The following is a 13326-nucleotide window of genomic DNA, read 5'->3' as shown; positions in this document are numbered from 1 at the left end:
GATTGCCCAACCTTCCTTCCGAGGAGTGGCTGGTGGGTTTGAACCGCCAGCCATCTGGTTAGCAGGCAAGCATCTTAGCCACTATGCTGCCAGAGCTCCCTGTTATAATACTAGTAGCTAACATTTATTGATTGCTTACTGTATGCTGAATGCTTTTGCTTATTAACTCACTTATTCCTCACAACAACTATATTAGGTAGTTACTACTGTTACCACAATTTTAATGGGATATGGAATCTGAGACACAAAGATTAACTTTGCTCAAGTTTGCACAGCTATCAAATGTTGGTTCTGCGTTCCAAAGCCAGATAGTCTGGTTCTAGAATCCACATTCTTTAACCACTGTCTAAATGGTTAAAACATTCTTTGCATATATTTCCACAATGTGGTGTTTTCTAAATTAATGTGTGGGACATTTGGTGAGTATTTTATACTTACTTTATCCTTAAAAAGGAGCACTGGTGGTGTAGTGCCTAAGGCATTCGACTGCTAACCAGAAGGCTGGCGGTTCAAACCCAGCCACTCCTCAGAAGGAAGATTGGGCAATCTACTTCTGTACTGATACTGCCTTGGAAACCCAAGGAGGGGTCGCTATGAGTTAGATCTGACTCGCAGCAGGGTGTTTGTTTTTTTGGTTCATATCCTTAAAAACACACCCCCTCCAAGTGGTTTATTGTTAACATGATTGAAAGATTTATTTTGGAATTTAAAGTAGTTTCTGATAGAATAAACACTTCCAATAAAGAATAAATGTTGGGAAGGGATAAAAGTTAGCAAGGTAGCAAAATGTATAGGTGTTAAAGAAATCACTTATAACAGTAGATAAGATCTTTAAAAAATTACTTTGTAACCATGTTGGTTTCAAATATGAATATAATATATATTGAATATCCCCTTATCCAAGGATACAAGGAAAATTAAACTTTAACCTTTTCCAAGTAGTTTGAATATGAATATAATATATATATATATATGTATGTATATATAATAAATATAATTTTGTTGGACCCAGAAAGCCAAGCTTTTGGAATTTTTCTTTGCAGTTTAAAAGAGAGGAGGGCCTTGAACACTGTAAAGGTTTCTTTTGGTTGATGACATTTCTGTGTTTGAATTTGTTCCAGCTGTGCTCCAGTGCTGCTCTCCTTCTACCCACATGGATGCTCTAAGTAGTTGTGTTACTCCCACTGCCTCTACCTATGCACACTGCAACTACTTCCAGGTAAGACTCTTGGAACAGTAGGCATATTCTGTCCTTCACATGTAGTGTTACTGACCTTGCAGAAATTCAAAGTGGAAATTATATGTAAATGACTGGTTAGAGGTAAGCTATAGATTATAGGCTCAGTTTTCTCATTTCTAAAAAATAGAGTTGACACAGATGATTGTTGGTTTGTCCAGGTCTGCACTGTCCAGTTCAGTAGCTATTAACCACATGTGGATTTAAATTTAACTTAGTTAAAAGTAAATACAACTATCACATTATCAAAAAAAAAAAAAGTAAATAAAACTAAAAATTAATTCCTCAGTCATACTAGCTACATTTTAAGTGCTCAGTAGTCTCATATGACTAGTAGCTACCAAGTTACACAGCACAGATAAAGAGCTTTTTCATCACTGCCAAAAGTTATTTTGAATGGTGCTGTTACAGACTTTTCCATGGTAAAATGAATGCTAGATAAACTTTAAAAGTATATAAGTCACTAAATGAGAGAATTTTCCAAGTTGGTACAGATAATTAGATGTTTAGGTTTTTTAAAGAAAGGAAAAATGATATAAAAAATAAGAAATGTAAATAGTGGTCCCCTTCAACCTTAGCCCTCGTTTTGTGAAAACTCAAACCAAATTCACTGCCAAGTCAATTCTGACTCATAGTGACCCCCGTTCAGTTTCTAAGGCTATAAATCTTTACAGAAGCAGACTGCCTCCTTTTTCTTCTGTGGAGTAGTTGATGGAACCAAACCACCAACCTTCTGGTTAGCATCCAATTGCCTTAACTACTATACCACCAGAGCTCCTTTCATTTTGTAAACTCTACCCTAAATATTGGGAGCTCTGGTGGCGTAGTGCCTAAGGCATTTGACTGCTACCCAGAAGGCTGGCGGTTCATACCCAGCCACTCCTCGGAAGGAAGGTTGGGCAATATGCTTCTGTAGTATCACTACAGAGACCCAAGGAGGGGTCGCTATGAGTGGAGTCCGACTCGATGGCACATAACAGCAACAACCCTAAATATCTTCTCATTCTTTATTAGGAAACTATTGCTTTGATTTAAATGTTTTTTAACTGCTATTTCTAGGTTAGGATTAAATTCCATGCTTTGCTTTGTATTTTCATGCTTTGCTTGTTTAAAGTTGAAATTATGTGTTTGTTTTGGATATCCTGTAACTGAGATAGCTTCGTTTCTTTTTTTTTTTTTTCCTTTTTTTTTTAAGTGCATTTTATTGAAATATAATTTATGTACAGTGAAATACACAAAACTAAAGTGACATGGGTCAATGCATTTTTTTTTTTTTTTTGCAGTGTTCCCTTCCCTCCCCTCCCACCCCTGGCAACCAACAAAGAGTTTCCCTCCATATATAAACCTTTCCTTGACCCTCCATAACAATGAACTAATACTATATTTGTCCTTCTGTGATTGACTTATTTCACTCAGCATAATATGCTCCAAGTTCATCTGTATTATGCAGTGTTTTGCAGACTCTACATTATTTTTTAGTGCTGCATAGCATTCCAATATGTGTATGTACCATAGTTTGGTCATCCACTCTTCTGCTGATGGGCATGTAGGTTGTTTCCATCTTTTTGGATAGCTTCATTTCTTAAGAAAATTATTTTACTAGTGGCATTAGGATACTCAAAAGAACATTCCTTTCTTTGGAGAAAATCTACATGGGAAGTTGTCTTAGTCTGAGTTCTCTAGGGGAGCAAAACCAGTGAAATGTATATATAAAGTATACAAGTAGTCCCCAACTTAACAATGTATTAGAGTTATGATGAACTGCACTTACGACTGTCCATTTTTTTTTTTGTACATCTTATTGTTAGTAATATGTACTATACAATATTGCAGCACATAATTTGCTAGTGTTCTCATTCTCATACCAACCTCCAAAGAAAAATAAAGATTAGATTTATTAAGATACTGATAATAAAAGGCAATAATAATGAAAACTAAAAAAAAAATGAAGTATTTGACTTATGCCAGAGATGACTTAGGCTAGAGTTGTCAGGATGGACTTCCATCGTAAGTTGGGGACTACCTGTATATAGAGAGATTACTTCAGGGAGATGGTGCACACAATTGTGAAGAAATGGCTCACTCAACTGTGGTGGCTAGCAAGTACCAAATCTGTGGGTCAAGAGGCAGGCAGAAGACCTCTGCTGGCTCCCGTGGTTGCATGGGCTAGCGAATCTAAAATCTGTAGGTCAAGCAGCTGGCTGGAGACTTCTGCAGTCCCAAGAAATAGAAGTCAGGCAATGAGAAGAGTATAGAGTAGAAAGAGGGAGAGGGAGTTGCCAGTAAATCCATTCATAGACTGGAGTCAGGACACACTCTCCAAGGAAATGCCCATTTCAGCTGATTGGTTGCTTACATCACATAACAAAACGGAAGGTTATTGTATAGTGTCTAGCAAATCATAGCTGAGCCAAGTTGACACATAACCATCAAAGAAATCAAATTATAATCAAGCTATTGTTTGAAGAAAATAGACTCAGATCAATAGATTTAGTTAAACATTTTTAATAGCAGATATCAAGCATAATAGCGCCGTCTGTTTATCTTCACTGTGAAGCCATCCCACAAATACGATGCTCTTGTGGATCCATACTTGAATCATACAATGTGAATCATACTGGAAATTCTCTGATAGTGTTTATGTCCTGATTATGTTTTAAGTAAATCATTTCTTTACATTTTTAAAAACCTTTTCCTGCCACAAAGGCAGTACATGTTCATGATAGAAAAATACAAATAAACAGACATGAAACTAAAAAATAGGGAAAAAGGACGTTATTTCAGGTGTCATCCTGGAAATAAATGTACTTAATTTTGTTGGACTTAGGTATTGGGGAGAGTGTTCATGAGTAGTTATTATATTATAATGGTGAAGAGCAATCAGGCAAACTTGAATTTGCAATCTGATTGCCAGCTACTTTCATTATGACTTTGGGTAAATTATGAAGCTTCTCTTAACTTCAGTTTCAACTTTGAGAAATGGACAGCCTCACATTTCATGGCGCTTTTGTGAGGGTTAAAGAAATAATGTGTATAGCACTTTGCATGTACTTGGCACATAGTAAAAACTCAATAAATGGTTATCTATTGACTGTGGTAGCTTGATGGTTTAAAAAAAAAAAAAAAAAACCACTGCTATGGAGTCGATTACGACTCATAGTAACCCCCATTGGATTTCTGAGGTGGTAAATCTTTACAGAAGTAGATTGCCCAGTCTTACTTCCACAGAGTGGCTGGTAGGTTTGAACCACCAACCTTCTGGTTAGCAGTCAGATGCTTTAGACACTATGCTACCAGAGCTCCTTGCTTGATGCTTATACCATACCATTTTAATTTACATTATTTGTCATCAGTGACCTTCTGAATATCACTGACATTCTGGATATCACTGACACAATCTTTGTAGTACATTTGGCAATATTGACATGTTTTATTTAATCCAAACTCTTCTATACTGTATGTTTATAATCTGAGATAATCAATAAGCATTTATTGAATGCCTACTCTGTGCAAAGCACTATGTATATATTATAGAATGTATTTTACAAAGATAAAAATTTGAAAGTGATAACTATTTTTAACCTCTCATTTTATTATTAAAAATAAACAGTCTTAGGGACCAAAAGACATTCAATACTTAATATTCATTTTTTCCCAGATCATTTGGAACAGAATATCAGTACTACTTCCCCCCGAATCTATAAAAGCATTAGTAGACTTGTGAGCATCCTGTATTTGAAATTTCCTTACTAATGCCTTCATTCCTAAAACAATATATGATAGAGACAAGTAATGTTTTTTCGTCTGTCATCCTTTTTGGAAGAATTTGGTGTATAGTCATTCTTAGCAAATAGGTATTTGGGTGCTGCAGCTTTGTGATTTTGTATACTTTAGCTCTGAGGATTATTGGTCCATTCCAGTATTAAACTTACTATGATGGTGGCATATAATAGATGCTAAGTAAATGTTAACAATGAAAAAATAGATTAGCAGAATCTATTTATGTTTAGCATTCATCAGCCTAAATGTTGTTACTTTCCTGCTTAATTTCATATTTGATTTTGTATCCAAACTGTCCTGTTTTCTTTTTCCAGAATCCTTCAATGCAGTCCTCTTATCCAGTTGAATTTCTGCCTTCTAATTGGTCTTGCAGTGCTACTGATGAAAGTAAAAAGACAGAAGTAAACCTAGAGGCTGTCTTTCAGATAGTAGATGAGTTGCATTCCTCCCCTAAATTAGAGATGGTAAAGGTGGAGCCTGTTGAAAGTCAGTGCTCAACATCTCAGTCTAACAGAGGCCAACATATGCTAGCTAATTCAAACAACAGCAATCCATCTTCCACAAGTCAGGCTAGCCAGCTGGAGCCACTTACTCCTGTAGGCTCAGATATTACGTCTTTTGTGGTTGGAACAGAACAAGCAATTACCTGCTCTCTGCCACAGTCACCTGAGTACATATATACCATCCACACAGCTCAGCCTGTTGAAAATACAACAATGCAGGAATCTGCAGCCGTCCAACAAGCTCATGTCAAACTGAAGGATCAGCTCAGTCATAATCCATCTCCATCTTCAGTAGTATTTGTGCAAGAAGGTCTACCATTTGGCACACACCAGGTAAGGGGACAAAGAAAAAAATTCTAATAAAGCTAAAAGTACCTAATAAAACTAAAAACTAAACTTACTGCTGTCGAGTCAATTCCAACTCATAATTGAGTTTCCAAGGTGGTATCTCTATGGAAGTAGATTTCCCAGTCTTCCTCCCAAGGAGTGGCTGGTGGGTTTGAACTGCCAGCCTTCTGGTTTGCAGTCAGATGCCTTAGGCACTACACCACCAGAGCTCCCAGTATAAGACATTTTCATGTTAAAAGCAATTTTTGAGTTCTGTTAGCAATCTTAATTTGGATAGACTAGGTATGCCTGGCTGATATAATTCTACTACCCAGAAGGGGTGGTTTATTTGACATATAAATCCGGACTTTTCCAGCCATTTGTGGCATGCAGGTAAGGAGATGGTTGGAGGGCTTTTCATACTTAATTACAGCATCATTTGTGAGCATGCAGTGGTTGAAATTTCCTTAACCATATCTGCATTCCTAAAACAGACCTCTGACTGTAGTTTGAGGGGAAGGTAGAAGCTAATGCCTTTATTTCTGTTGGTTTGTGACCAGAAAATTAATCAATTTTGATTCTGAATATTTAGTAAGTATGACTCATCAAAGAGTGCATCAAATTAAAAACATTTTTTTTGTGTGTGAATTTAACTAATAAATGTTATTTCTACTTTTAATATTTTTCTTGCCCTTAGCTGAGTTTTTTTTAACAGTACTCAAAATCTCTTCTCTTTTTTGAGATTTTCCAACATAACTTTTGGCAGGCTTTTTAGCTCTAATTTTAGATTCCTATGTCTCAGGGTTTCTGTTTTTCCATTGTGCCTTTTGAGCCTTAACATTAAGACTGGGCATATTGTATGTTAATATAACGTTGTAAATTCAGTCCACTGAAGATATGCCACCATGCTGTGGAGAGAACCTCCTCAGGTTAGTGCTTGTTCCTTCATAGTCACACCCAGAAGTATTAGGTTTCTTACTCTAAAATTGCATTTTTACACGTGGTTGTTTTTCTTCAATAAATATCTTTTAGTTCCACAACTCTTGAAAGCTGTTTTTTAACTTTTAGTTTCATTTTATTATTCATAAAGAAATAGAATATTCTAGAAGTTGGCTGCCTTGACATAGGGATTTGACATTCCAAGGAAGACTTAAAAGCTTCAAGAAAGAAACTCATACATCTTAAATGGGGCAGATCCAGATTTAACAGGGGGCCAAACATATACAGTTTTGAGGCCTTCTTTAAGGCAGAGTACAAAATTTATAGTATCCAACAGAATTTTATGTATAAACTAACAAACAAACAAAAAAAACTCACTGCCATTGAGTCAGAGCCAACTCATAGCGACTCCTTCTTGGGTTTCCGAGGTGGTATCACTATGGAAGTAGATTTCCCAGCCTGCCTTCTGAGGAGTGGCTGGTAGGTTTGAGCCACCAGCCTTCTGGTTAGCAGTCAAAAATGCCTTAGGTACTATGCCACCAGGGCTCCCAGATCTAATGGAAGGGATATCAGAGTGGAAAGACATAGTGCTTTTAACCAATTGTGGTCAAAATATCTTACTTTTGTAAATTTTACAAAAAAAACAAACAACAAACCCACTAGTGTCCTGGTAAATCTTTCTCTGATGATAAGTAAATGTGGTAGATCCTATACATTTCATGGGTATGTGTATGGAGAATTATATATCTTACTACCAGATATTCAGGTAACTCAACAGAATCAATGGTAAATTGATTACTTTTGATTTATTCATAAGGATGACAAGCCTTCCAAGCATGTTTATTGGACCATGTTTCTATAGTACAACTTCTCTGATGAAATCTTTCAGTAGACTTTGGGGAAATCTCAGAATAATGAGTGGACTTAATATTTTAGGTGGATGCCAGTATAAAATGCCAGACCAATCCACCTGAGAATATCTTGCCTTCAGAACAGATGGGATTCCTTATTTCAGAAATGGGGTCTACTAGCAAGTCTAGTAAAGACACAAGTTTATCCACTCCAGCCAGATACAGAGAAAGAAGAAGCAACTCACAGCAAGGAAAGTCCCCTGGTAAGGATTATTTTGCTATAGAATGCTAGAATTAGAACCATGGTATAGAATTAATGAATGAATGAAAGTTTGCCCAGCTCTTCATGTATTGTTCATAATTGTATTATACCTATCACATTGTTATTTTATTTAACTCTATAAACCAAAAAAGCAAACTATATATTTTTTCTTAATTATTCTTTTAAAATATAGTTCTTTTTCTAATATTGCATATAGAATTTGAGCTTTCAAAAAGATGGAACAGACTAAAAAAAGCAAACAAATTGGAGTTATTTAACTTGGAGAAAGGAAGGGAAATAACTGTTTCCGATGCCAAAGACTTTGTAATTATAGTTGTACTTGTTCTCTTACCAACATACTATAGGACAAGAGGGAATGAGCTTAAATTGTGGCAGGAGAAAATTAGGATAGAAATTAAAGACATTATCCTGAGTACATTATAAAACAGTGTTGTTGTTGTTATGTGCCATCGCGTCAGACCTGACTCATAGCGACCCCTCCTTGGGTTTCCGAGGCAGTATTACTACGGAAGTAGATTTTCCCATCTTCCTTCTGAGGAGTAGCTAATGGGTTTGAATCCCCAGCCTTCTGGTTAGCAGTCAAGTGCTTTAGGCATTACGCTACCAGAGCTCCCATAAAACAGTGTAAAGTATATTATTTTCTAATGGTTTGTAGGAGCCAGGAGTCCAGAAGAAGTGATTGTTTTAGGCCCATACAGTTAGTTACAGTCTTTCTAGGAAATTGGACAAAATTATATTTTTTGAAAAAAATTGTGATATTTAGTAGAATATGTTTCTTATATGATCCAAAAAAAGTCATCAAAATCTTCAATTGAAAACTTCAGTACCATCAGGTTATACACATGTCAGATGCATGCAATGTGGGCAGGATTAATCAAGTCAAACAACCATTTTTTACAATAATGTTTTATTGTGTTTTTAGTGAAAGTTTATATAGCAAGTTAGGTTCCCATTTGACAATTTCCATTCATATTGTTTAGTGACATTGGTTACATTTTTCACAATGTATCAGTTTCCTCTTTAGTTGTTATCTGGTTGTCTCATTTCCAGTATTCTATTGTCCCTACCCCCTTATCTTCGCATTTTTCTTTTGGAGTAAATGTTGACCTTTTGGTCTCAAACAGTTTTTAAGTAAAACAGAAATCTTGTGGGTAACAGTCTTCATTGTGTGTGCCACTCTGTTATTTCACTAAAAGGTGATCTCAGGATAGGTTCAGTTCAAGGTTTAGAGTGTCTTAAAGTGATAGTTTCAGGGAGTCTTCTAATTCCTACTGGTCCAATTAGTCTGGCCTTTTTTTTTTTTTTTCATTTTAAGAATTTGATTTTTGTTCTACATTTGTCTCCCATTCTATCTGAAGCTATCTATTGTGACTCTTCAAGTAATCATTTTAACCTATAAAATTTTGAAAAATGTTAAGATCTTCTGTGAGAATTTCTCCAAAAAATAAAAAAAAAACTAAACTAATAGTGATATGATCAAGATGTTGCTCTGACTCATAGGATTCTTTTTGCCAAACACTTTTTAGACTAAAAATTATTTTGATCACTTATGCACTAGGCTCGTACAGTCACATTTTTGCTGATTATATGATCCAACCCATAATCAAAGATGAAGATTTCTCACCCTGAAGATGTTTAAAACAATAGCATACTTTGAAGGCATTTTCAGAGTAGAGAAAGGAAGGAACTAATATTAATGGTATACATATTTTTATAGGGAGCTCTGGTAGCATAGTGCCTAAGGCACTTGACTGCTAACCGCAAGGCTGGCAGTTCAAACCCACCAGCCACTCCTCGGAAGGAAGATGGGGCAATCTACTTCCATAGTGATACTGCCTCGGAAACCCAAGGAGGGGTTGCTATGAGTCGGGTCCGACTCGACGGCACATAACAACAGCAAACCTATTTTTATGCCACACAACAAAGTTTTGATGAAAATGATAATGTTATCATTTTAAAGATCAGGAAACAGGCTTGGAAAGATAAGTAACATGTTCAAGGTCACACATTACTGTAGTAAAGATTCTAGGTTGTCTGAGCACCTGTTCATTCCTTTTAATGTTTAATTTCACAAATATATTTTCCTTGTAAGAACAACCAATAAAACCAGAATTTCATTTAACCACTACCTCTCCACGCTGTTTCCCTTACCTCTTCCCTAAAGATAACCACATGTTCTCTCTACATTATGACTTTAGCAATGACAGAATCATTAGAATTTTGAGATAACTAAAGTTTGCATGTATTTGTTAAATGGTTTTTAACAAAAGCATTACTTTATGGTTATATCTGGACATATTGGGCAATTGGAATAATATAACAAGAGAAGCTATAAAGAAATTCAAAGTACAGTACATTCAAAGATACAGAGATAAATAAAATGATTTCTTGAGTACATGCTAGGAGAGAGAGGATTGGGAATTCAGGAGCTCATGGTTGGTAGGAGATAGAGGTGAGGCAGAGGACAGAAAGGTCATATACAGTGCAGTTAACATACCTATACACCCCTACCTTCCTCCGCAAGAATGCTGGAAGCTAGAAATTGGAATTTCTTCTTTAAATAAATTGAAACAGAGATTTGGGACTTAGAAACACCTGATTCAGCACTGGTAAGAAGGGAGGAAGTAAAAGTCCTGCTCTTCTACCCTGTGAGCAGAAGACTGACAGCCAGGTGACTACAGAAGATCAAGATACTTCCTTTGGAGAAATAAAGGACCCCAGAGAATACCTACACATGTTAGCATTTGGGATTTTTCCAGAGAAAGTGGGTGATGCACAAAGGATTGATCAACGGTAAGCTCAGTTAATTAAGTTGACAAGTCTTGTTCCATGTTACAGAGCTTCCAACCAGTTTTGTAACACCCAATTCTTAGATTTGGAAAAACAGCCAATGAACATACAGAAGGAACATAAAGGAAACAGAGACTTACTGTGAGAAAACAATTTCATAAACAACCCTTCCATTTAGTATCCTCAGCTATGAAAAGAAATTGTATCCGTATAAAAGAAAAACAAGTTTAAAGTTATTAAAAGTTACAAATTTGATAAAAAACAAAAAGTGAAGTTAAAGTTGAGGAACATCTCACAAATAGGGGGGAAAAAAAAGGACAAAGAAATAGAAAATATGAAAGAAAAAAGTCTGGTACAGATAGATCTTCTAAGAGTTAGTATCATGCTAAGCCTCAAATTAGTTTTAGAAGTAAGTTATCAATTTAACCCAGGATATACGATACCTGACTAAATTAAAAATGGAAAAAAAAATAAGAAATTTTTAAAAATGAGAAGGGAACTTCCACTTCTGGTAATGTTAGACTTGTTAATTGATTGAGACCTACTGTCCCACTGAAGATAATAATAAAAACTGGAGAAACTACAAAAATAATAGAGTACTAGGTGAGAATGAGAATATAGAGGTTATAGAATATAGAGAGTAATAGAGCGTTTGCCCAGGTGGCTGAAAAGCTAAGCTGTGCTTAGTCATACTTTTGAGGCTGAGGGAACAAAATTCAGAGGCAGGGCCATCCAAAGATCAAGCTGTGATGAATTAATCTCCCTTATATGTCTAGTATGGAGCCCTGCTGGTGCAGTGGTTAAGCACTCGGCTGCTAACCCAGAGGTCGGCAGTTCAAACCTACAAGCTACTTTGAAGGAGAAAGATGCAACAGTCTGTTCCATATAGATTACAGCCCTGGAAACCATATAGGACAGTTCTGTTTTGTCCTGTAGGGTTGCTATGAGTCAGAATCTACTCGACAACAACGGATTTTATATGTCTGGGACATCACAAGGCTTCAGAAGTGAGGATGAACCAGAAGAAAACTAGCCTTTGCATAAACTGCTGCCAACAAAACCCTGAGCCCTGAACTGGATTAAGGATCTTTAATTGCTAGTTTCCCAGGTAAAGACAGATTTTCTTTGAGGAAGATATCATGCTAGGCCTCAAATTAGTTTGATAAGTAATTTATCAAGTACCATGTCCAGCACAGTCAAAATAACCAGGTACATGAGGGAAGAAGCTACCATTGAGAACCAGTGCAAACAAGACAACTGAAACAGACCCATGGAAAATCCAGATACTGTAATTAACCAGAATCAGACAATAAAACTACTATGCTTACTATTTGAAGGAGATAAAGGCCAAGCTTGAAAATTTTGCCACAGAACTGGAAACTCAAAAATGTCACTAGCAGATTTTGAGGGGGAAAAAACAGAAATTCTGAAACTGAAAAAATAACCAAATTATTCGCCCTGAAATCAGGAATAAGTCAAAGGTGCCCACTCTTACCAATTCTATTCAGTATTGTATTAGAAGTCCTAGCCAGAGCAATACGACAAGAAAAAGAAAAAGTATCTAGATTAGAAAAGAAGTAAAATCATCTCTATTTGCAGATGACATGAACCTATATATAGAAAATCCAAAAGAGTCCACAAGAAAAATTTCTAGAGCTAATAGTGGAATTTAGCAGAGTTCCAGAGTACATAGGTACCAAACAAAAATCAGTTGGATTTCTATACCCCAACAATAAGAAATCTGAAAAGGAAATAAGGAAACAATTCCATTTATCATAGCATCTAAGAGAATAATATACTTAAGAATAAATTTAACCAGGGATATGAATTACTTATACAATGAAATTTGTAAAACACTGCTGGAAGAGATTAAAGAAGACTTAAATAAATGGGAAGATGTTCCATATTTGGAGATTGGAAGATTTAAGATTGTTAAGATGTTAATACTACCCAAAGCAATCTATAGATTCAGTGTAATCCCGATGAAAATTCCAACATCCTTCTTTACAGATATGGAAAAAGCAGTCTTCAACTTTATATGGAATGGCAAAAGGCCCCAAATAGCTAAAGCAATGTTGAAAGAGAAGAACAAAGTGGAAGGACTAAAACTTCCTGATTTTAAAACCTACTATATAGCTACAGTGATCAAAACAGCTTGGTACTGGTATAACAGTAGACACATAGACCAATGGAATATAATTGAGAGTCCAGAAATAAACCCACAGATTTATGGTCAACTGATTTTTTAACAAGAATGCTAATTAAGTCCATTAGTTGGGGAAAGGAGAGTCTCTTCAATACTTAGCAAACAATACTTTAATATTCTTAGGAGAACCTATTCAGGGGCAATGCTGTCAGGCCTACCCTTTAACAATGGATTATCTGTAATTTAAAAATCCACAAATAGCAAAAAACAAAGTAATAAATGGAACATCATAAAAATTAACTTGTTTATCAAAAAACTTTACTAAAAAAGTGAAAAGACTGGAGAATTCTATAAAACATTCAGAGAAGAAGTGATATACCGATCCTACTCAAAGTATTCCAAAACATAGAAAAGGATGGAATCCTCCCTAACTCATTTTATGAAGCAAGCATAACCTTAATACCAAAACC

At 35.7% G+C, this 13326-nt stretch overlaps 1 protein-coding gene across 1 annotated transcript in view; it reads left to right on the top strand.

The window, feature by feature from the left end:
• Window positions 1–13326, top strand: part of HSF5 (heat shock transcription factor 5) — a 74859-nt gene that overhangs the window by 13466 nt on the left and 48067 nt on the right. The window contains exons 3-5 of the mRNA XM_007958015.1: window positions 1122–1219; window positions 5332–5853; window positions 7723–7900. Of these exons, the coding sequence (XP_007956206.1) occupies window positions 1122–1219; window positions 5332–5853; window positions 7723–7900 (798 nt within the window). The remainder of the gene's footprint in view (window positions 1–1121; window positions 1220–5331; window positions 5854–7722; window positions 7901–13326) is intronic.

Source organism: Orycteropus afer, unplaced genomic scaffold, assembly GCF_000298275.1.
Source record: "Orycteropus afer afer isolate SDZICR_OR568_19922 unplaced genomic scaffold, OryAfe1.0 scaffold00834, whole genome shotgun sequence".
Classification (NCBI taxonomy): Eukaryota; Metazoa; Chordata; class Mammalia; order Tubulidentata; family Orycteropodidae; genus Orycteropus; species Orycteropus afer.
This window is presented reverse-complemented; position numbering and strand designations above follow the sequence as displayed.